The 22,298-nt window shown below is 36.9% G+C and overlaps 1 protein-coding gene across 3 annotated transcripts in view; it reads right to left on the reverse strand.

The window, feature by feature from the left end:
* Positions 1-7,977: 7,977 nt before the first annotated feature.
* Positions 7,978-22,298, reverse strand: part of LOC131346664 (macrophage mannose receptor 1-like) — a 14,343-nt gene continuing 22 nt past the window's right edge. The window contains exons 1-8 of one of the 3 annotated variants that reach the window (XM_058380219.1): positions 22,206-22,298; positions 19,927-20,289; positions 11,909-12,028; positions 10,773-10,814; positions 10,158-10,547; positions 9,361-9,702; positions 8,799-9,161; positions 7,978-8,324 (exon numbers count right to left, since the gene is read on the reverse strand). The exon at positions 22,206-22,298 is cut by the window's right edge and continues 22 nt beyond it. In XM_058380219.1, coding sequence (XP_058236202.1) covers positions 8,248-8,324; positions 8,799-9,161; positions 9,361-9,702; positions 10,158-10,547; positions 10,773-10,814; positions 11,909-12,028; positions 19,927-20,191 — 1,599 coding nt within the window. In that variant the 5' untranslated portion in view covers positions 20,192-20,289; positions 22,206-22,298 and the 3' untranslated portion in view covers positions 7,978-8,247. Of the gene's footprint in view, positions 8,727-8,798; positions 9,162-9,360; positions 9,703-10,157; positions 10,548-10,772; positions 10,815-11,908; positions 12,029-19,926; positions 20,290-22,205 lie in introns of those variants that run through there. The other 2 variants (XM_058380221.1, XM_058380222.1) reach the window with 2 other exon arrangements.

Raw genomic sequence — 22,298 nt, forward strand, 5'->3', positions numbered from 1 at the left:
GTTTGCACTGCCTAGAGAAAGAAAGGTGTTTTTATTCCAGCTATTTACTCCACCAACGTTTAGATTGGAAGATAAAATAACCCCACACCTAAGTGTGCAGTTGCGAATTAAGGACTTCATTAAACATCCCAAATTGGCCTATTGTTATATCCACACCAACACACATGCTAACTCTCAGCAACAACTAGTCAGAGTGTAGATGTGTTAAATATGATAAATAGATTGGCTCTGTGCCAGCTGTAGTGAGAGAAATATGATAACTAGGATAATTATACTGTCTCTTCGTGGCACTAATGCATGCGTTCTGCGGAGAGAGAGAAAGACAAAAGAACTCACACGTCGTCTTTATTCTGCTCACTCGCCTAGATTAATTTAATTCTGTTCCTCTCTGATATACAATGATGATAATATTTGTATGCCATGTCATACACCCAAAGCTCATTTTCCTTTCAGCATGTCAAATGAAATTCTTTCACACACCTATTATTGGCCAACCGTGGATGCCTTGATTTCTCACTGGATAGCAAGTACAAAGAGTCTTATGATTAATCCTGGATGCTAAGAAGATTGTTTTGACACCTTATGCTTATCCACTCATAGAGTGCTAGCACATCTTTATCTTCTACTAATATGACATCTCTTAATCTCTGCACAGCTCAGAGAGCACATGCTAACATTTACTTTTATACAAAGTGCACAGAAACTCAATCAGACTCAAAAATGACAGCAATGTTTCAGCAGCAGGCATAATTACTTGAATTGAATTTAAAAACCAGTCGTGCATTTCAGCATTGTGTCTTTCTATATAAAATCATTTAAGCAATGAAATTCTTTACTGAATCAGTCTGTTACAAAGTTTATGTTTTGCCAAACATAATATTCTTACAGGAAGATGAGCTGAAGTGGATAAAAAAAAACAAATGGAATTGGAAAACTCCAGTAGAATTGAACATTTTCCACATGCATTGTTCTTGGTCTCACATGATTTTTCTTTTTTTCAGTCCAGAGATTTTTTGGGTTTGCTAAAAATTCAGCAGCTTTTTCAGGATTTGCAATGCAACTTGCAGAGCTCCTCTACTTTTTTTTCTTCTTTTTTTTTTTTGGAAAACTACTTCAGTTGATGAAATTGCAAGCCCAGGAGTCTACTTTTAAACTCAGACAAAATCCAAACTCAGAAAGCCTCCTCAGCAGTGGTGGTTCAAGTGGTTAAGGCTCTTGGTTGCTGATCTGAGAATCAGGGTCAAAGCCCCAGCAACACCAAGCTGCCACTATTAGGCAACTTATCCCTCCCTGCTCCAGGGGCACTGTATCATAGCTGCCCCTGCACTCTGACCCCAAGTTCCTCATATATAGGAATATAATGTATGAGTGGCGATAATAAAGGCTTCTTGCCTTCAGTTCTTCTTCCAATTTGATGTCATGTTCAGTACATGACATCAAATTCAAAGCGGCATAAACACAGTAGAACATCTTTGTTTTAAAAGAGCTATACTGTACATGTGCATGTGCATTTTTGCACTATGAGTAATTTTGTAATTGTAAATTTGTAATTTATACATTGTATATTCTATATTCTGTTATGGACTGGCAACCTGTCCAGGGTGTACCCCTGCCTTTCACCCAATGTGTGCTGGGATAGGCTCTAGCAGATCCCTGTGACCCTAATTAGCAATAGAGCAATAGAAAATGGATGGATGGATGGATGGATGGTATATTCTATATTTTTTCTTTCTTTTTTTATGTCCTTAATGTATGTCTTGAGCTGCTAGAGGATTCACATAGTAAGAATTTCATTGTATGGTGTAACACAGTTTTCTGTACAGTATGGTATTTCCTTCAGAACAATCAATATACAGACATATTTGGTGACTATACCTTTTGCTATTTTGAGGAGGTAAATATCGATCAATCATCAAAGCTAGCTGCCTATGTTGTTGCTAACAAAAGATGAACATGAATTCAGTATTTATTTCTTCTATATTGTAACTTTTTAAAACGACACAATTCCATATTCCAACTTCCCACTTCCCAGTTAAATCTGATTCGTTGTCACAGTTAATTTACGTATTTCTCAGGTCTTTTTTTTAACCTTTGAGTCTATTTCACCTTCTCCCAACAATAAATTCTCATTATTTTCACAGTATTCTGAAGAACACGTTTTGTTTTTCAGATGTTTTTAAAATTTTTCACATAATTTTCATGTGGAAAACCTGACAGTCTACATGAAGACCATCAGTTATTAAGTTTCTCAACCTGAATTGTCTACACTGATGTTTCATTGAAAAACTGTGTAGAACAGTACCTTTTCCGGCCCTGTGCCTTTTTCTATTCTGTGAACCAAGCCATGTCCCTTATTGAATGAAACTGCAGAATAAAGCCATTGTCCTGTTCTGCTACACTCCAATAATCATAGCTGAAAGGAATGAAAGAATGAAAAAGAGGAAATGGAGAATAAATGTCCCTGTCCGGCTGAATGGCTTCTTCAGAATAAATTTGGTTTGTTGTTGACCTAATTTGGAGGTGACAATGCAGTAGAGGCACAGTGAATTTTTTCTTTACATTGCAGAATTTCCTTAACTTCAGTAAGCCATTGTCTGTCAAGACACTGGGAAGATATTAGCTGTCCATCAACAAGCAAGGGGACAGGTTAGTAACCAAAAGGTCCAGTTTCACTTTTTATTTCTGTTTTTGGCTTTTAATTGGTGTATCATTTTAAAGTATTCCTTAAACTCACTATGAAAAATATATCAGGGAGCCATAGTGGTGAAGCAGGTAGTGTTGTGACGTTACAAGCACGTCCCACCGTGAACTTGAACATCTAAGGGAGCCTTCACTGGATTTCTAATTAGTCACATGATTCACTTCCGGGTTCCCACAGACATTTAAACCGCACACACGTGGTTCTACGCGAAGTACTGTCCCCTTTAGACACACCGAGCGTTCTGACTGTGTTACTGTTTATTCGTGTATGACCTTGCCTGTTTTGACTTCTGATTCTGCCTCTCGATTGCTTGATTGTCCGTTTATGACCTTGCCTGTTTTCATGACATCTCATCTGTTTTTGCAGTGTTTTTCCGGTTCTGACTCACGTTTGTTTTTGACTACGTCTTTGCCATTGTCTTGCCCTAATAAAGCGCTTATGGATTCTACACCTGACGCCTCCGGTGTATCATTACAGTAGCCTTGCCACCTTCAGTGCTCTCAGATTCACAGTGACTCCAAACATGATAATGATGCCTTTATTTTTTTATTGAGAGGAATGTTTCCCAGAATTAAAAAAAACAATTTAGTTTTTATAAATATCTAAGTTAAAGTTCTAGGTCTGGCTGGAAATCTGGCATATGTAACTGTGTATTGTTTAGTTAATTAGTCTTGAAGAGCAACATTACATTAGTGGCTTAAACTTTATGGATTTCTGGATATCCTTTTCTTGGAAAACATAGAATATAATATGAGCTAAATTCAGTATTATTGTATTGTCTGTCGATCTACAGGGGCAATCCATTTGAAATTGTACTCATAAGAAACCCTGAAACCTTCTGGCAAAGATCCAGAATAGGGTTATAGAAAGGACAAAGGGAATAGTATACTCAAATTCACAAGTCTTGATTTTCAATTTAGCAACTCAAGAATAGAGAACATTTATTTAAAGAGTCATTTAAAGATTTTTTTTTTTGTCTGAGAGCTTGTCAGTGTTCGGCAGTGGCTTTGGACTGGATTACATGTAAAGTGATTTTTAGTTCAATTCAGTAGGAATATGTACAAATTGATTGAGTCTAATAAACATTTAAACCATTTTAATTAACATCATCTGACTTCATTGTTTAACCAGCTAAAGTCTGTTCTATAAGTCCGGTCACCTTTAGTGTCACAAATGTCCCCTAAATCAATCAGTACATCTAATAGCCGATCCAACAGAACCTTTATCCCAAACCTTAAAGACCTTCTCCTTTCACAAAGGTTGCACTAATTGCATTTTAATCCACTATTAACATATACGGTGAGAAAGCAGCTTGCCAGGAATTAAAAAACAGTGACCTACAGAGGATGAACAGGAAGAAGAATGACTCTGATGCACAGCCGAGATAGTAGGCAGGGAGAAAAGGTCATTAACGTTCCCTGCCCTGACGCTTCCTCGTTAGTTTTTACTGTGTTCTCTGAGAGAGGAATACAATATGAACGGATCTGATGTAGAACCACGAGGCATTTCTACAGTTCTTGAATCACATCCAATGCTGTAAAGATCCATAAGTTCTAGAGAGCAGTGTCAATACTTACTTCACACAATGCCTTCCAACTTAACACCAATGTAAATGAATATATTTCTTGAGAGACATGAAGATTTCCGGTGCCTCTAAGTTTTGACTCCATGCTCAGGCCCATCTTCTTTTATCAGAACTTCAACTTGGCATGAAAATCTTTGAGATGATGACATCAGAACTATTTGTTTGTGCTGGTTCATGAGTCAGTGGAAAGTAATAAATAAAAAACCTTTAATCAAAATAGTAAAACAAAATGATCTTTTTCAAAAACAAATAAAGTCCGAATGACACTAATTCCTTCCTCATGCTTTATTAAGATTGTTACCCATCACCAGAACTGCATTGTCGCTGCGATTACCCAGAACCATCTGGTGCCAGAACATTCAGTGTGTTTATACCACATACCACACAGTGAATTATTGTGATGTTCCAGCTGCTGTTTTCTCTCTGCTGATGTGAACATAGGCTACCCTGTGATAGAATTTCATCCATATTTTACACAGAAAAGATGAAATGTCTGCAAGCTAATTTCTACATATTTGAGTAAAATTCCAGCTCACGTAAAATAAATAACACCAATAAGCACATGTTTACAAATGACTTATAGCAAAGTGCTGTCTAAATCTTGAGTCTGCGTTATAAATAACAGTATAAATGCACTTGTTTGAGTACATTTTGATGTATTAGTGTAATTTTTCTAACAATGATTTTGCAGTTTGAAAATGTGGTGGAGTTTGTTTATGGAAGGAGTCTCCAGTGTCAGCATTATGAGGTTTTCAGTCACAGGAAATTCTTCTCACTAACAATCAAGCTGCATTTTATTTACTTATTTAATTTCTTTCATTTCTTGAACTTCTAAAATAATATCTAAAATAATATCTAAAAAATAAAAAAGAGCTAAACTTCTGGAAAAAAAATCTTATGACATCGTAACATAGTTCCATAAACTCGAACAGAAATGTTTTCAGCTATTCAAAGAAAACAAACATGCATAATGTTTGAGCAGAATCTAAACTGCAACCTGTTTCATGAACAGCATTCAGAATATGTTTCATCCAAATAAACTCTAAAGCAGCACTGATTTCTGCTAAATAGCAGTAATGGTGCTAATGCCGGAGCACAGCCTGCCCTCTCTTCTTCTATCAGAGGACAGAGAAGGCTAACAAGACAGCGTTATTAGCCCACCGCAGTGATTATCACCTTCTTTCACCGTCCTACCGATCCTTTGTTCCATCTCATTACTCGCATTGTCTTTCCACAGAAAGTGAAATGCAGAGAGGATGAAGCAGGGATGAGAAGAGTCGAGTGCTTCTATCCCCGGACTCTCGGCTAAATTACACTCCTGCTTTTCAGGTTGAGGAGAAGTGCAGTGATATTATAGAGAGCTGTAGGGAGGAAGCAGAATACACTATTTGATCAAATCAGGAGATTACGGAGACCTAACGTGGAAATTACAGTTTTAACGTGTCAGCATTAAAACTGATCATGACAAAGGTGGAAGGGTTAAAGGTGGGCAAGTACCAGGAATGGACCTTAATTACAGAAAGGGAAGATAAGAACCCCCCCACCCACCCACACACACACACACTTGCACTGAGAGGCTGTACTCAACTGGAGCTTCGTGGCACCTGATGTGTCTTATCAATTCCTTGGATGCCTAATTGTTTTGCTAATGACACCGTGACTAATGGAAATGTTTGTTGACTTTATTTTGAAAAGATAGCGTGCTAATTAGCTGCAGCTTAGGCACAGTGGGATCCAAGCAGGAAGTGGCACTCAAATGAGGCTAATCTTAGCAGAGCTGCAATGATGTAATCGGTCGTTCTCTGTATAATTTTATGCTTATCTATGTTCTCAGGGAACTAGTATCATGCATAACAGAATCAGTAGTCAGTGAGGATAGGGAATTGAAATCCAACTTAGAAGTAAAGGGTTATTGGTGTATTATCATGCATGCATGGCCATGCTGAAGTGCACACACACGGATACACACACTTGCAGTAAGAAGCTGTACTCGACTGTTGCTTCATCCACCTGATGCCCCTTATCAATTTTTTGGCTGCTTAATTGTTTCGCAAATGACACCGTGGCTAATGTAAATGTTTGTTGACTTTATTTCGAAATGGTAGCGTGCTAATCATCTGCAATTTATATACAGTGGGACCCAAGCAGGAAGTGGCACTTGAATGAAGCTGGTGAGAATCAAGTGGGGGTGGAGTTGTCAATCAGGGCGTGGTATAGTTCTTTTCTCTACAGATCAGATATAATGTCATCTATATATAATGTAACAGTTTGAGATATAATGTGAGGGGGCGATGGTTTAAATTCTCACTCAGAGTCGATCCAAGGGTCATGTGATTCATATGCATTTGTCTTGTCTTGCTTCCACCCGGATCCTGTCACTGGTATATTTCTCGATTTTATCCAAGCTTTAGCTTGTCTCCTGTATCTTTCTTACCTCTCTCTGCAAAGTCTTATCATGCTTTTCTATGACAAACACTTTTTTAAATTCTCTGTGTTTCCAGGTTTTGACGTTTACTCCTGTTCTGTAAGTTTCTGTTTGCGTCCTAAATCAGTTTGTGGTCATCAGGACATATCTTTATTATTTGAAGAAAAAAACACAAGATGTGTTGATGTGATTGAGGTTGTCACGGGCTCACTTACCTCAACCGCACCCCCACGCTCACAATCACCGGACCTTTAATTAGCACCACCTGCACTCAATTTCCTCACTTTACTTAAACCACTCACGCGCTGTGGGCAGCGGCGAGTATTAAAGTTAGTAGAGTTATGTACCGTCTATGTTGATACCGATTAAAGTTTTGAGTCACCGTTTGTTGCCTGCACGCGGATTAATAAACTTGGTTTTTGGATTCCCTCTACCTCTGAGTCGGATTGTGACAGAGGTGATATTTCTTATATGACAAAAAAGATCTCTTTAGCAGTATAGCACAACATTTTTATCAGATCTTTGTGGGTTCTCAACATCACACAGTGTCTCTTTAATGACCGTGAAAGTGACATAAGTAAAAAGTCACTAGGGGTAACACAACCTATCCCTAAACTCATTTTTAAGCAGAAAATCTATTTTAGTTATGTTTTTACTGATAGGGTCATGATTTTTTAATTAAATTTGGAATTAGAATTAAAGAATTAGTTATATTAGAAATAAAAATATATTTCAAATATGTAAAAATCAATTTTCCAGATAATTCACTTTGGTAGATTTTCATATTTATTCCATACTATCACATAAACATGACCAAAACTGGAAAGTTATTATTCTGTTATACTGGAAAGTACATTATTCTTACAAATTAACACAAAAAAAAAAAACAAAACAAAACACAATGACATTGAAAACATGAATTTTATTAGAATGTGAAAAAAATTTCCAATAATTATTTGACTATTCTAATGTAAGAAATGATCTGATGGGACAGGTAAAGTGATTCCACCACCGATGATCTATTTATAAATGTAAATGTAAAATTGATTAGCGAATGAATTAATCAAACAGAGAATTAAGCAAGAGAAAATGCATTTTGAATCATAAATATGTTTAACATCAATGTAGTTCACTGTTATAAACAACCTGGAATTATGACGTGTTTATGTGAACTAAATATAATAAATTTGCATACACTAATTATCCAGTTACAAAAAAAAAAAAATAATAATAATAAATAATAATAATAATAATAAATGAGGAAATTGTAAAGCAGACACATGGTATGAAAGAAATAAATTTAAGGATTTCATAAAAAAACATGACCTAAATGAAGAAATAATTATAAGAGTGAGTATAACAATAATGTAACTATAAACATACATAAAATTGAAGAGAAAAAAATAATGACATGTCTTAGATATAGGATCAAACATCTGAGAAAAAAACAAAACAAAAACATCTGGATAGACTAGTGTCATAAAAACACCAGAAGCGAACAGACAATGGAGCATCAAAACCCGGGATGGGGTGTGTTTACTGAGGCTGAATGCAGGTAGAGAGAAGAGAGAGGAGGATACTCAGCTGTAGGAGTGGTGATCTGGAAATCGGAGCTGAGGGGAGAAGAAGACATGGTAAATGGTAACGGGAAGAGCAGCAATAGAGCTGAATACGAGGAGAAGGGGAAAAAAGGCAGTTAGGGCGAATAGGCTCAGCCTGAATAGCGCAGAGGCTAAAGCTAACGTAAGGATACGTTGCCGCAAGTCGGTGTCACAAACGAGACCAGACGGGGATAAAGTGAAGGAAGTGTTCTTAAATAGGGGAGTGGAGGTGATTAACTAATGAGGTGCAGGTCATCTAAATTAGTACTCCGGAGAATGAGTGCACTGGTGAGGTGTCGGGTCCGGCGTGTCTGTGACAGCTAGACTGAAAAAGCTGATAAGAAATAAAACTCAGATGTTGGTGTAGCTCAGCTGTTGGTGCATACAAATAATGGAGCATAACTTGTCTTCAACCTGTTGAAAAATACACACAAAAGGATATTAGATGTTTATGACATCACAAACAAAAACACCACACTGACTAACCTTCATAGGTAGAGCAGATGAAGTTGAGTTTTTTGCTCTGAGGAAGGCTGATCCACTTCTGCTCTCCTCCAGACTGCACTGCTCCGGTTCTCTCCTCATGGCTGCAGTCTTCAAACCCTGTCCCGTTGCCCGGAGCCCAGTCCTGGTAGCAGATCATCTCTCCATTCACCCAGTACCAGAAGCCCAGAGCGCAGGTGTGACGCAGGCCGAGCCACACGTGTTCATTGGAGGTGTTTTGAGCCACTTCCTTCACCCAGAGCTGCATCTCCTCAGTGCGCACTGAGACCAGGTCATGATGATGGTTCCTGCAGTATCTCAGAGCTTCTTTCCAGGTCAGAGTCTCATTAATCAGGATCAGCTTATCTGAATATACAAGGGAATAAACATTGTACCAGAAATATGCATTCCAACATCGTCACAGTCTGTAATATATACAGTATGAAATTCTGCACAGTGTTATATATCAGAGGGACATTTTTTCAAAAAAACACATAACTAAAAGGTGTTGAGTAATCCTGTGTACTAAGAAATAAACAGAGATGTTGAGTGTAATGTAACTCACTCTCATGGCAGATGAACGGGAGTTTTTCTGTGCAGTTCACATCACTCCAGTAACGTTGCTCAGACTCAGACACTGCAGAACAGTTCAAACCTCCACTGGTTTTGTCAGAGCTCCAGTATCTGAATAAGGAGTTACTCTGATCTGACCACTTCCAGGAGTCATTAAACAGACCGATCCAAACATTCTGATGCACTGAACTATTAATCATTCTCCAGATCTCCTCATTCTCAGTTTGGTTCCTCACACTGACCAGGTCAGTGTATTTCTCTCTGCAGTAGATCTGAGCATCATACCACCTCTTTGTCTCTTTAATCACTACATATTCAGTCTTTGTGTTCTTTGCTGGAAAAAAAACATGAATTACAAAATTAAATTTCTACCCTTTCTTCAAAAGAACTTCCAAAAAAAAATATTGCAAGCAACGATGATCGGGCCCAAGCAACGGTGCCATCACTGCCCAGGTGCACCAGACACAGTGGGTTCATGCATTTAAAGTGATAATACCATAAGGACAAGAGTGACAATTTGGGTCTAATGAAATGATCACAGCAATGTCCACTGATGGCAAAAAGAAAACTGCCTCTCCGTCTAAACTATATAAGGACAAAAGTGACAGTTTGGGTGTAATGAAACAGATCATAGCAATGTCCAGTGATGGACAATGACGCTCCCTCTAAACTATATTACTATATATATATATATGATTGATGATTGAAAAAAAAACCTTAGAAGAACAAGAGGGCCCTTTGCACTGCTAGTGCTTGGGCCCTAATTAACTTTTTATTAACATTTATTACCTTCATAACATACGAAAGGATTTGAAGTCTCACAGTTGTTATCATTCCACATGCCTTTGTTGCATCGCATCTCAACACAGTACTCTTTTCTATTATTGTTGTTTGGTTCTCCACTATCCCAGTTTCTGTAAGTGTCTCCATCTCTGTAGAAAGTTTGGTCTGCCAGAGACCACTGCCATTTCCCAGGTCCCTCTCTCTGTAGACCAATCCAAGCTTTCTTTGCATTTTCCTTCATCAGCGTGTGATTCAGCTTCTTCATCTCTCCCATGTTGTTGATGGTTGCCAGATCAGTGTATTTCACTCTGCAGTAAGTCTGAGCTTCACTCCGAGTTTTATTCTCATTCACAAAGTGATAGCGATGAGGAATATATGCTCCTATACCACATACCACTGTGAGCAACATAATGTAATAATATTTTTAACCAGTATTATTGATGCTGTTCCACAAAAGAGTACAAATGCCATAACTATTCATCTAATTCCTTCTGAATAATCATTATTAAATCAAATTAAATCATAATCTGAAACTTATATTATTGGATTGAGATCACACTGTCTGAAACAATTCTGCAATAAACACAAACACACACAGTTTATAGTGGACGCAAAACTGACCTGAGATGAACAGGATAACAAAACCCCACTTATGACTCATGTCTGTGAACAAATAAAAATAAATAAATAAATGAATAAACAAATGAACCAGTAAATAAATATTTTTACATTTAGATATGATATCAGTTTAAACAGATAATCGTTGTCTTTTTTTTCCCCCCTAAGCTTCATATCTGACCAGCTGCTCGTGTCTTCATGAGAGAAACAACCTCCTGTTTTGTGTCAGGATCCCAGATCCCATTTTATTAAACATTACCTTGTTTATTTACCTTGTGTACAGTTAAAGGTGATGTACTCGGTGTTTTGTGACCATTGGAGCAGCCAGTAATGTGTCACAGAGCGACATGATGCTGAAAAGGGGTGGGGTTTAAATGATTACATCATCATGAGGATACTGGATATTGTGGTACGTCGTCTAGTCAAATGAACTCCTCTCCTTCCCTGCAGCACACTGACCTCTGCCTTCTGACATACCATTACATTTCATTTACTTTTTTATCTTAAGCAAAATCCCCTGATTAGTACAAATAATCTGTCTTCTCTTTAACCAAATATGTATTGATCTTTTCATGGTAATTTTATTCTGAATATCAGCAGTCCAAAACACATGCAGTCACATAGTCAAATGTTCAGATATCAGGATAATGTAGTGATCACAAGGTCAAGGTCAAGCCCTAGTCTAGAGTTAATTCAACCCCTAGTCTAGAAATAAACAATAGAACACAAACTATGCTGGAGAATCACCTAGGTCTCTCCGGCTGTGAATATGGAATACCACCTTTCTGCTACACCTACAGTACATCCCAACAAATGCCTTCATTTATGACAATAAAAATATCAGGATAGAGAAAATGGATTAGATCCAAAGAAATTAGCAACAGTGAACTTTAACTGGAAAATTAAGCTGGAATTCATGCTTGGATGAGCAATAGAGTTTACACACACACACTGGAGAAAAGCAAGGCAACTGAAATAGTCTGACATTTTGGTGAAAAATATATTTAAAACAACATTTCTCTCTGTTATATATATTATTCTCTGTGTTATAATGCACTTCTGTAATTATTACTATGAAAAGTACTAGACGTATATAATAAACTCAACTACAAACATGTAAACAAGTAGAATATTCATACCTGGAATGTTTCTCCTGGACTTTACTGCTGCAGTGAATAGTATAAAAGCTCCCAGGTTGTGTGTTGTGAGTTTGTTCACTCGTCTTTCTGCTCTTCTTCTTCTCACCTTCTGCTCCTGAACTGGACAGAGATCACATTATATCCCTGTCCTCTTTCATCAACCCCTCCCATCACTTTGCCTTCAGGGCTTTATTTTCCTATCAGGAACAACCTCATGCGACTCATGGCACCAGCAAACAGGATGCATTAACTACTTCCATGAGAATCTGTAAGACCATGATCTGATGATTGAAACCTTTAAAACATTCTGACTAGAGATGCACATTGAGTCCTGTAACTTGTTTTCTGATTTGTCAATTGAATGTTATCAAAGTGATGTTGGCAGAATGATGATTATAATGATCACACACTGCATATGTGTTATGTGTTCCTCCTCCTATATTTCTCTCAGCTCTTTTTCATACTGGCCGAGAATCAGATATTATCTCAGGATCAGGTGTGTCACAGGATCAGACCTGTGGTGTTCCGCACACAGAAACTGCATTTTCAAACTTGGTAACAGGAATTTCATGGTGTTTTGCATTATCGGTAATGCACTGTACTAAGAAAGCGTAAGAAATTGCAGTGGAAAAAAGTACAAACTGTAATGCTTAATCACAAAAAGAATAGAAAGAAAGATAAATAAACAATAATAGAAATAATAATAATATATACATAAATACAAAGTAAATTATACGTCAAAAAGAGGAAACAGGATTTAACAGTTTCAAAAATACAAAAACAGTTTTGCTCCATGAATGCAAGCTGTTGATAGTTCCATAGAGACAATGTCAAGCAGAGATAGGCCCCATATATGTCTAGTCATTAAATAATGTTGACTTAAGCTCTTGATGTGTATCTTCATGATTTTATGTGTTGTGCTGGTGACATGTGATTGGATGAATGGATAATTAGAATGTTCCTAATTAACTGGGCACTGACCTGATATAGTTGATATTATTGATATGATCTGACCACCAGCATATGCAAAGTGGACTTGTTTCATGAGAAATTGATTCTAATTCGATATCCTGTATTCTCTTTTATGTGGAACATAGTGACATGAAGACAAGTTCACAGAGACCACAAATAATGAGGTCTTGAGTTTGGCATCTGTGCTGTTGATGCATCACACATTTGTGTACTTAGTGGGTAGTCAAATTGCATCATGGGTAATGTAGGAAAATATTAGCTAAGGTGAAAATAGACCAACGTCAATGTCAGTAATAGAATTGGAAGTCTTCATTCTTTAATACTTCATACTTTAATTCAAAATTAAATCTTTCATTGAAGATCTCATAAATTATAAATATTGACATACTATAAATGGTTCAGGATGGAGTTTTTTGCACATGCTGCTGAACTACTCATGTTAAACAGATTCTGGTATAAATGCTTCATTCTGTTCATTTGACTTTGAAACAAAGCTCTGAAAAAGAGTTATTTGTGTTACACAGAGCAGAATTTTACTTTCACTTTGGTGAACCAGGATATGATTAGGAAGTTTCATAAACACATAATGTCTGGATGTGGTGCAACTTCTGTTACTGGAATCGATGAGAGTGCATCTGATTGGCTGTTTTAAATGATCAAGTTTCTATGATTGGTTCTACAAGAACACAAACATGTCCAAGGTCAATAAACCTTCCACTCTCCAATTATGATGGCTGATTCTACAGCCTTAGAAGAGAGAGAATATGGTTGGTATATTCCATCAAACTAGTTTTGACAGGTCTGGATAGCCAATCAGAATCGTCCACGTCACAAGGATCGGCCCCATTTTAATCCAATCAGAATCGTCTGTGTCACAAGGTCTCGTCCCCTTTCATTTAATCAGATTCGTCTACGTCACAATGTCCGGCCCCCTTTTCATCCAATCAGATTCATCTATGGCACAATGTCCTAACCCCCTTTTCATGCTATCAGATTCATCTACGTCACAATCAGATGGTTTTATTTTCAGAAATTCCCACTCCCCACTCCCGCTCTATGGTCAATGTTTCTAATGATAAAACATAGAGGTTGTAAGTTTATCTCCTGAAGGTCTCACACAGTCACACCTCTGAATTCCTATGGAAGTTTTGTGTTTGAAGGGGGTTGTAAACCATTAACAACCCCACAATCACCCACACACACCCCCTACAGGTGACACACACACACACACACATATACTTAACCATTTGTATATGGTTAATGTTTCTATTGATAAAACACAGAAGTTTATCAGCAACCCACAATCACACCTGACACATACACAACCGCCCCCCCCCACCCAAACATGACACATATATAAACACATTTTAGGAGTCTACTAATTGACTTCACAACTTTGGAGTGTACAGAACTTCTACACTCTCCGTTTGTACAGAACTTCTATGCTCTCTGCTTGAACTTTAAGAGACCATGGACTTTTCCACAGGTGAGAACTTAACACATTAACACAAAGTTGAATCAATTCATTTATATGTATTAGACTGAATGTCATTAATATTATTATTCTATATGGATTTTTAAATATGAAATATTTAGAAGAATGACTTGTTCTATTTACTTATAGATGGAAACAGACATAAAGTTTAATTTCAAAACATTTTAATTACAGAATTGTCTAGGAACTGTCTAGGACTAATTGTCTAGGAACTCGAAACAATCCTCCTAGGTAATTTCATTCTGTCTCTTAGAACAATGATTTGAGATGAACGGTATAACACATAATACTAAGAGAATCAGTTTTTTTCCTGTTTCGCTTTAGAGATAGTGATTATTTAGTGATTACATACAATTACATAGTGATTATTTCCAGCGACGAGTTTCCTGAAACATCCATGCAAGGCCTAAGAATGACAGAACGTTCAGAATATGTCCAAAGGCCAGTTGCTTTAGTACAATCATGGCCTAGATCAAACCATCAAACAGGGTAAGTCATAACATAAATATGAATACTGAAAATTCTAACAATTTACCCATCCCTTCAAGGATTGTAAAAGCTCTCCCTTACATTTTCATTGTTTTCTGTTCTATTTTAAATGAGAGTGATGTCAGTGAAGAACAAGAGGACATAGACGACTTTGAAGAAGAAAACAATGTAGATCAAGTATCTAATGATCTAGAGGAGTTCACCAACACTGAGGGTAAGTCATAACATAAATATAAATACTGTAAATTCTTACAATTTACCCATCCCTTCAAGGGTTGTAAAGCTCTCCCTTACATTTTCATTGTTTTCTGTTCTATTTTAGAAGTTAGTGATACCGATGAAGAACAATAGGACATAGATGACTTTGAAGGAGAAGAAAATAACGACGGTCAAGTGGCTAATGATCCAGAGGAGTTTATCAATGCATTGACTGGTTTCTTTCTACTAAGGGACAAAATATTGGAAAACTTGCCCCTTGGGGACAAATAACGTTTTTTGAATTGAATTGAACTTCGATCATCTATATAATGCACTTGAAAACACTACAGGTACAGAATATCTACTAACTTTGTACGATACTCTCGAATGTTTGCATAGGTGTGTTACAATAAATATAGATTTGTTAAGAAGATTTCACAATAGACACGGCTCAGAAGTGGTTGAATCTCATGACTTGCTTCAGGAGCGAAAAAAAATACGGCTTGAAAATGAAAACCCGACTGGGTTTGAGTCTTTTCTGACAAGAATTTCTCTATTTTGAACATCTTGTCTTTACCAGTAATAATCTTTCGTAACTCAGGCCCATAAAATGTTCCCAAAATTTTTTCTCCGTCATAGTCTTGTAATTTATATACCGGGGGATCTCTCAGTATCTGTTCAGAAATTGTAAAATATTCATCCGTAAAATTTTGCTTGTATTCTTTTTCAAACTGTCCTTTTGAGCGGGAAATTCTAACAATGTCACCTGTTTTATATTTGAATTTTACTTTCTTTATTTTCGGTGAGCATAGTCCATAAAGAGTTTTAATTAACCTGAAAGAATTGGCTTAGTTGAACTCGGCTGGCTTCATTTTGATGCTGGAATGGTAATTGTGGTTGTTACCATGAACCAACTCTTGTATGATGTCTGTGTATTTCCTCGTGTTAAAAGCAGTAAAATATCTCCACATCTTGGTCTTTAGCGTTCTACTGAACCTTTCACACACTGCTGCTTTTTGCCCTGTACCCTTGGCAAAGTGAACAATGTTGTGTTTTTTCATTAAATTTTGAAAATGTTTGTTAAAAAACTCCTTCCCTTGGTCAGTTTGTAGTTTTTTGGTACTCTACCTTCCTTTAGAATGGAATCAAAAGCTTTAGTGACTTCATTGCTGGTCTTGTTTGGTAACACACGTTATCAAAAATTTTGCATTGTCATTACTCTCTGACAGGTTGCTCATTTCGACTAAATCAGCTTGCCATTGTTCACTGATGTATTTCACAAAAACAGTGTTTCTTTTAAACTTTGTAGACACCAGTTTATGAAGAGTGTATACACCCTGCTCGGCTAACCAGTTTTTAATCTCAACATCATTAACTCTTTTACCCCTTTTCTCAACAATGGCTCTTTGCAAACTCTCAACACCGCCATACAACCCAGGTTTGGATGGCATATAATATATGTTCTTCAACAGTCATTCAGTCATTATATATAATAATGATCAAACAAAGATATAGATTAAGGATTTGATTTTAAAAGACCCGTCATGTGATTAAGGTTTACATTTTTCTGAATTAAATATTCAGTCAGACAATCAAAGACTATAGCAATATCAACATTCTCTTCTCTAAGCGATTTTAAAACACATATCAGATACGTAGGTTAAGATGCATAATACATGACCAGTTTTACATTCGAAAGGTTCAGCAAACATAGCGGATAAAACTCGAAGCACAAAAATGTGGAAAGGACATTCTGTGTTTACATTACACAATGATTTCCATTTTTTAGTAAAATCTCGCACTATGTTCATAAGCTTTTCTAGTCAAAAAAACAACATATTCATCAGCACGATAGGGATTAGTGAAAATACATGGGTTGTTAACTCTCTGTTCAACAATGTGATGGAGAGCAGACGTGGCGTGCTTTGAAGTTTCCCATGTATGTAGTGGGTCAGGGGGTTCCAGAGACGAGTGAAAGGTCCAGTAGTCCACAACGTCTTCATACACCTGGTTGCTGCAAATTTCCTTTGTTTTCTCTTTAGCCTCACTCAGAACAGTTTTGATGAAAGGCCTGTCATTCCAGTCACATATGGTGGCTCCAGCGGTACCTTGAATTTTTTCTTAGGATGGAGATTGCTTGATACCGCACATTTTCAGTCCTCTAGCCACAGTGTATTTCAGCCATGGTTTAAATAGCTTTTTCATCAATCTGTTGGAGTTCATATGTAGATAGTATTCTTCAGGGTCGAATAGGCATGAGTGTTGGAGCTGACTCAGTGATCAATCGCACAGCCGTTGCAGTTGGTTAGATTTCTCTTTGCAAGGGATTCACAGATTTTTTTATCGTCTTTACAACCAGAACAGGCCGCATCTTTACCCATGGAAGCGGCCCAGCTGTAGAAGAATGGGCTGAATTCCTGAGACATTTTGTTCTCAGATGTTCAGAAGGTTTTAACCCAAAATTTAGTTGGTCTCATATATACAGCATTAGGGCGGAGCCAGTAGAAGGTATGGTTTCTGCTCAGTCTTGAAAGATTATTGAGTCAGAAAAGTTTCTCTCAGTGGCGGGCCGTGATGCATATAGCATCATTATGACGCCACGGCAATAGAAACTAATCAACCGTTAAATAAAGTAAAAAATAAATTAGGCTACAGTATTTCACACCTCAGAAGGAATAGTCAATTTTATTACAGTTACTCTTCTCAAAAAAGACATTCTTGATGATGTATGCAGCAAACTGTAATCTCCAGAGGACGGAGCATCTGAAATGAGATGCAGCAAATATAGAAACACTGTATAACAGTGTGTTGTGTCACAGGGTCTTGTAGCAAACATGAATAAAATTACATTACATATAGCAAAAAAACAAAATAACACAATTCAGTTTACTTTCACTGAAAGCAAACAAACAAAAAAAACAAACAAAAAAAACCCCCACAGTCCACCCCGGGGATCTATTTTGAAGAATCAAAAGCATTTGTAAGGATGTCCGCGACCGAATTGATTTCTTCTCCTCTGTCAGACATTGTGAGTTAAAATATACATATTTTATTTAGTTTGTGTGGTTCGCTGCCTCTGACTACTTCAATTATCCAATCAAAGGACGTGAAATTGCTGACGTAATCGTATGCCTGCTAGGCCCCAGTGACGGCAACCTGAAATCTGATTGGTTAATGGATCAGTTTCATTGCCACTTATTTTAAGCTACGGACGCCTGCACTATTAATTCTGAAGGCCTTACGGCCGGGCAACACATGATGTCAGCCACTAGATGAAATATGATTGGATAAATACTCTTATCATAAATATACACTACTGGAAGCAGCGCAACCAGGAGAAAAGATATGAAATGTAGAGAATAGACTATTGGGAATAATTTAATACACATTTATGGAAAATATATTAAATGTATTAAAATGCAAGTCAGTGATTCAGCTCACTGCTGTTCAGGCCAGCAGAGTCGGCCTTGCTGGCCCTAATGGCCCACCACTGGTTTCTCTAGTTTAACTCTTATTTCTTCCATTTCTGTGATTTTCTCCACTTTTTGGAATAATTCGTCAATTTGATTAAAGTACTGTTTTAGACCATATACAAATGGTTAAGTATATGTGTATGTATGTGTATGTGTGTGTGTGTGTGTCAGTTGTAGGGGGTGTGTGTGGGTGATTGTGGGGTTGTTGATGGTTTACGAACCCCTTCAAAGACAAAACTTCCACAGGAATTCAGAGGTGTGACTGTGTGAGACCTTCAGGAGATAAACTTACAACTTCTATGTTTTATCAATAGAAACATTAACCATAGAGTTGGGGTGGGGCATGGGAATTTCTGAAAATAAAACCATCTGATTGTAACATAGACAAATCTGATTGGATGAAAAGAGGGCTGGACGTTGCGACGTACATGAATCTGATTGGATGAAAGGGGGTGGGACCTTGTGATGTAGATGATTCTGATTGGATTGAAAGGGGGCAGGACCTTGTGACATGGATGATTCTGATTGGCTGTCCAGACCTGTCAAAACTAGTTTGATGGAATATACCAACCATATTCTCTCTCTCTTAGATGTCATTTGGTGTTGGAGTCCAAAAGAAACCATTAGGAATCCTAATAAGTTGAAATAATTTCATTGAATTTCATTTACTTATTCTATAACTGATGCTACAATTGTTTTTCCTTAACCCTAAAACTGTTTATAACTGTGTGTACAGTATTTACAGCAAATTTATACAGGTCTATACTATACAGAATAACTATAACTATAAATAATAATGAATAAGTGCAAAAAACAAACAACAACAAAAAACTTTCAACAGAATTCATGGAATTTAGTTTCTTTGAGAAAATAGCTTCAATAGACATAAAAATCCACATTCAGAATAGGAAAAATCAAATGATTTAACATGGCAGGCATTAGGGAGACCAACAACTGCTGATTATATTAAAAAAAAAATTAAATTATATTAAAATTAAAAAATACAGTTTTAAAATTGACATTCATGCCTTAAACAAACTTAATATTTATTTTATTATCAATGTATTTAGTTGTATTTCCTGGATGTATGTCCTTATGATGCTATTTGCTCATAGATGCTGATTTAAGCTGAGATATTAGATAGCTGCAACACTTTAATTATCAAGAAATCAAAATAAAATAAAGTTATAAACCAAACACACTGAAGTGCAATACAAGTAAATGCCTTCACTTTAATTCCCCTAAAAACCCAACATTATTATAGAAAACATCATCATCTGCATAAATAACATCATTCTTGGCAAATATGAAATGAGCATGTGAACCACACAGTTTACACATAGGACCAAACATTTTGATAAAGACACTACAAAGAAAAAAATCTGACTTACCTTCATAGGTAGAGCAGATGAAGTTGAGTTTTTTGCTCTGAGGAAGGCTGATCCACTTCTGCTCTCCTCCAGACTGCACTGCTCCGGTTCTCTCCTCATGGCTACAGTCTTCAAACCCTGTCCCGTTGCCTGGAGCCCAGTCCTGGTAGCAGATCATCTCTCCATTCACCCAGTACCAGAAGCCCAGAGCGCAGGTGTGACGCAGGCCGAGCCACACGTGTTCAGTGGAGGCATCTTGAGCCACTTCCTTCACCCAGAGCTGCATCTCCTCAGTGCGCACTGAGACCAGGTCATGATGATGGTTCCTGCAGTATCTCAGAGCTTCTCTCCAGGTCAGATTCTTCCTAATCAGGATCAGCTTATCTGGTAACACAAATAGAGTGATGACCACATGGACAGTTTTATAGAAGAAAATAAACTCATAAAATGAAAATAGAACCAATGATGATTCATTGCTTACTCTCATGGCAGATAAATGGGAAGCTTTTGTTGCAGTTCTCATCATTCCAGATAAGATTCACTTTTGTCTCAGTTAGATTTACTGTAGCACACTTCGTAGTACTATCTGTGTTATTCAGGAGGTCAGAACTCCAGCGTTTGAATAAGGAATAACTCTGATCTGACCACTTCCAGGAGTTATTAAGCAGACCGATCCAAATATCTGTACCCACTGAACTTTGAATAACTTTTCTGATCTCCTCATTCTTAGTTTGGTTCCTCACACTGACCAGGTCAATGTATTTCTCTCTGCAGTAGATCTGAGCTTCAAGCCATTTCTTTTTCTCATCAAGTGCATACATCTACAATCAGAAAGAGACTACACAACTTTAATTATTATTGGAGGTGTGCCAGAAGAAAACATTTGCTGTCTAAAAAAAACATTAGGGCAAGACTGAAGTTTCCCAAAGAACACAGAAACAAAGGTCAAGACTTCTGAAATAATGTGCTTCAGACAGATGAGTCTAAAATTGAATTATTTGGACACCATTACAGGGTATGTTTGGCATAAACCAAATACAGCATTTCAGCAAATGAACCTCATACCAACTATGAAACATGGAGGTGGGAGTGTTATGGTTTGGGGATGCTTTGCTGCAGCAGGACCTGGCCAGCTCACCACCATAGAATCCAATATGAATCCCACATTGTATCAGAAGGTGCTTGAGGAACATGTAAGACCATCTGTCAAAAAAATTTAAGCTAAAGTGGAACTGAACCTTGCAACATGACAATGACCCAAAACATACCAGTAAATCCACCAAGGACTGGCTGAAAAGTAAAAAGTGGAGAATTCTGGAATTGCCAAGTCAAAGCCCAGATCTAAATCCTATTGAGATCCTGTGGAGTGATTTGAAACGGACTGTGCGTGCAATAAACCCCCCAAACATCACACAGTTGAAAGAATTCTGCATTGAGGAGTGGGGGAAACTTTCTTAAAGTTGATGTCAGAAAGTGGTAAATGGCTACAAGAAATGTCTCATTGAGGTTATTACAGCCAATGGGGGAAACACTAGCTGTTAGGGCACAGGGTGTCCTAACTTTTTCCTCAGGTGAAATAGTAATTTTTTATTGATTTCTTTTGTTTAATAAGTGAAAACAAAGTGATATTTTGTTGTTTTTCATCTACAGGTACAAATAAGATCAGAAATTGACATGTTGACATTTCTTAATAAAGAACTGAATATTTAATGGGGTGTCCTATTTTTTCACATGACTGTATATACATTATAAATGATTTGACCAAAGAAAGCATGTTTATTAACACAAAATAATGATCTGTGCATACAAATGAGCAGCACCAGGAACCCACTTTGCATGATCGGCATATATATATATATACACACACATACACACACACACACACACACACAAAGTACAAAGAAAATTCAGCATTTCTGAAACATTTATAATTTTTGTTTGGTTTGACTTACACAAACATTCACATGCAACTTTACAAAAAGATTAATCGGTATCAGTTCCACGCACATCTCTAGTTAAGACTAACTGTAAATTTAAATTATGAGGAACTGAACTTTGGCAACATTGTTAGTATTTTTATTAAAAAACAAACAAACAAACAAAAAACAAGTGACAATAACAATTTCCAGATACAGTTAATGTATTAAACAGATAACCAATACCATTAGTGGCATAGCATTACACAACTCATATACTGTATATACACAATCAAGCTTTAATTGTTGTTGTCAAAAGAACAAGTACAAAATAAACCTTGTTAGGCAGTTTGAGTTAATTAAGTTTGTAAATATAAATCTTACCGGAATGTTTTATTTTGCTATGTCTTAAGGCACTCCTGTTTACTTCTTTATGTCGTTTGCGGCTGTATTTCACTGTCCTCTCTTTTTATTTCT

Source organism: Hemibagrus wyckioides, linkage group LG26, assembly GCF_019097595.1.
Source record: "Hemibagrus wyckioides isolate EC202008001 linkage group LG26, SWU_Hwy_1.0, whole genome shotgun sequence".
Taxonomy (NCBI): domain Eukaryota; kingdom Metazoa; phylum Chordata; class Actinopteri; order Siluriformes; family Bagridae; genus Hemibagrus; species Hemibagrus wyckioides.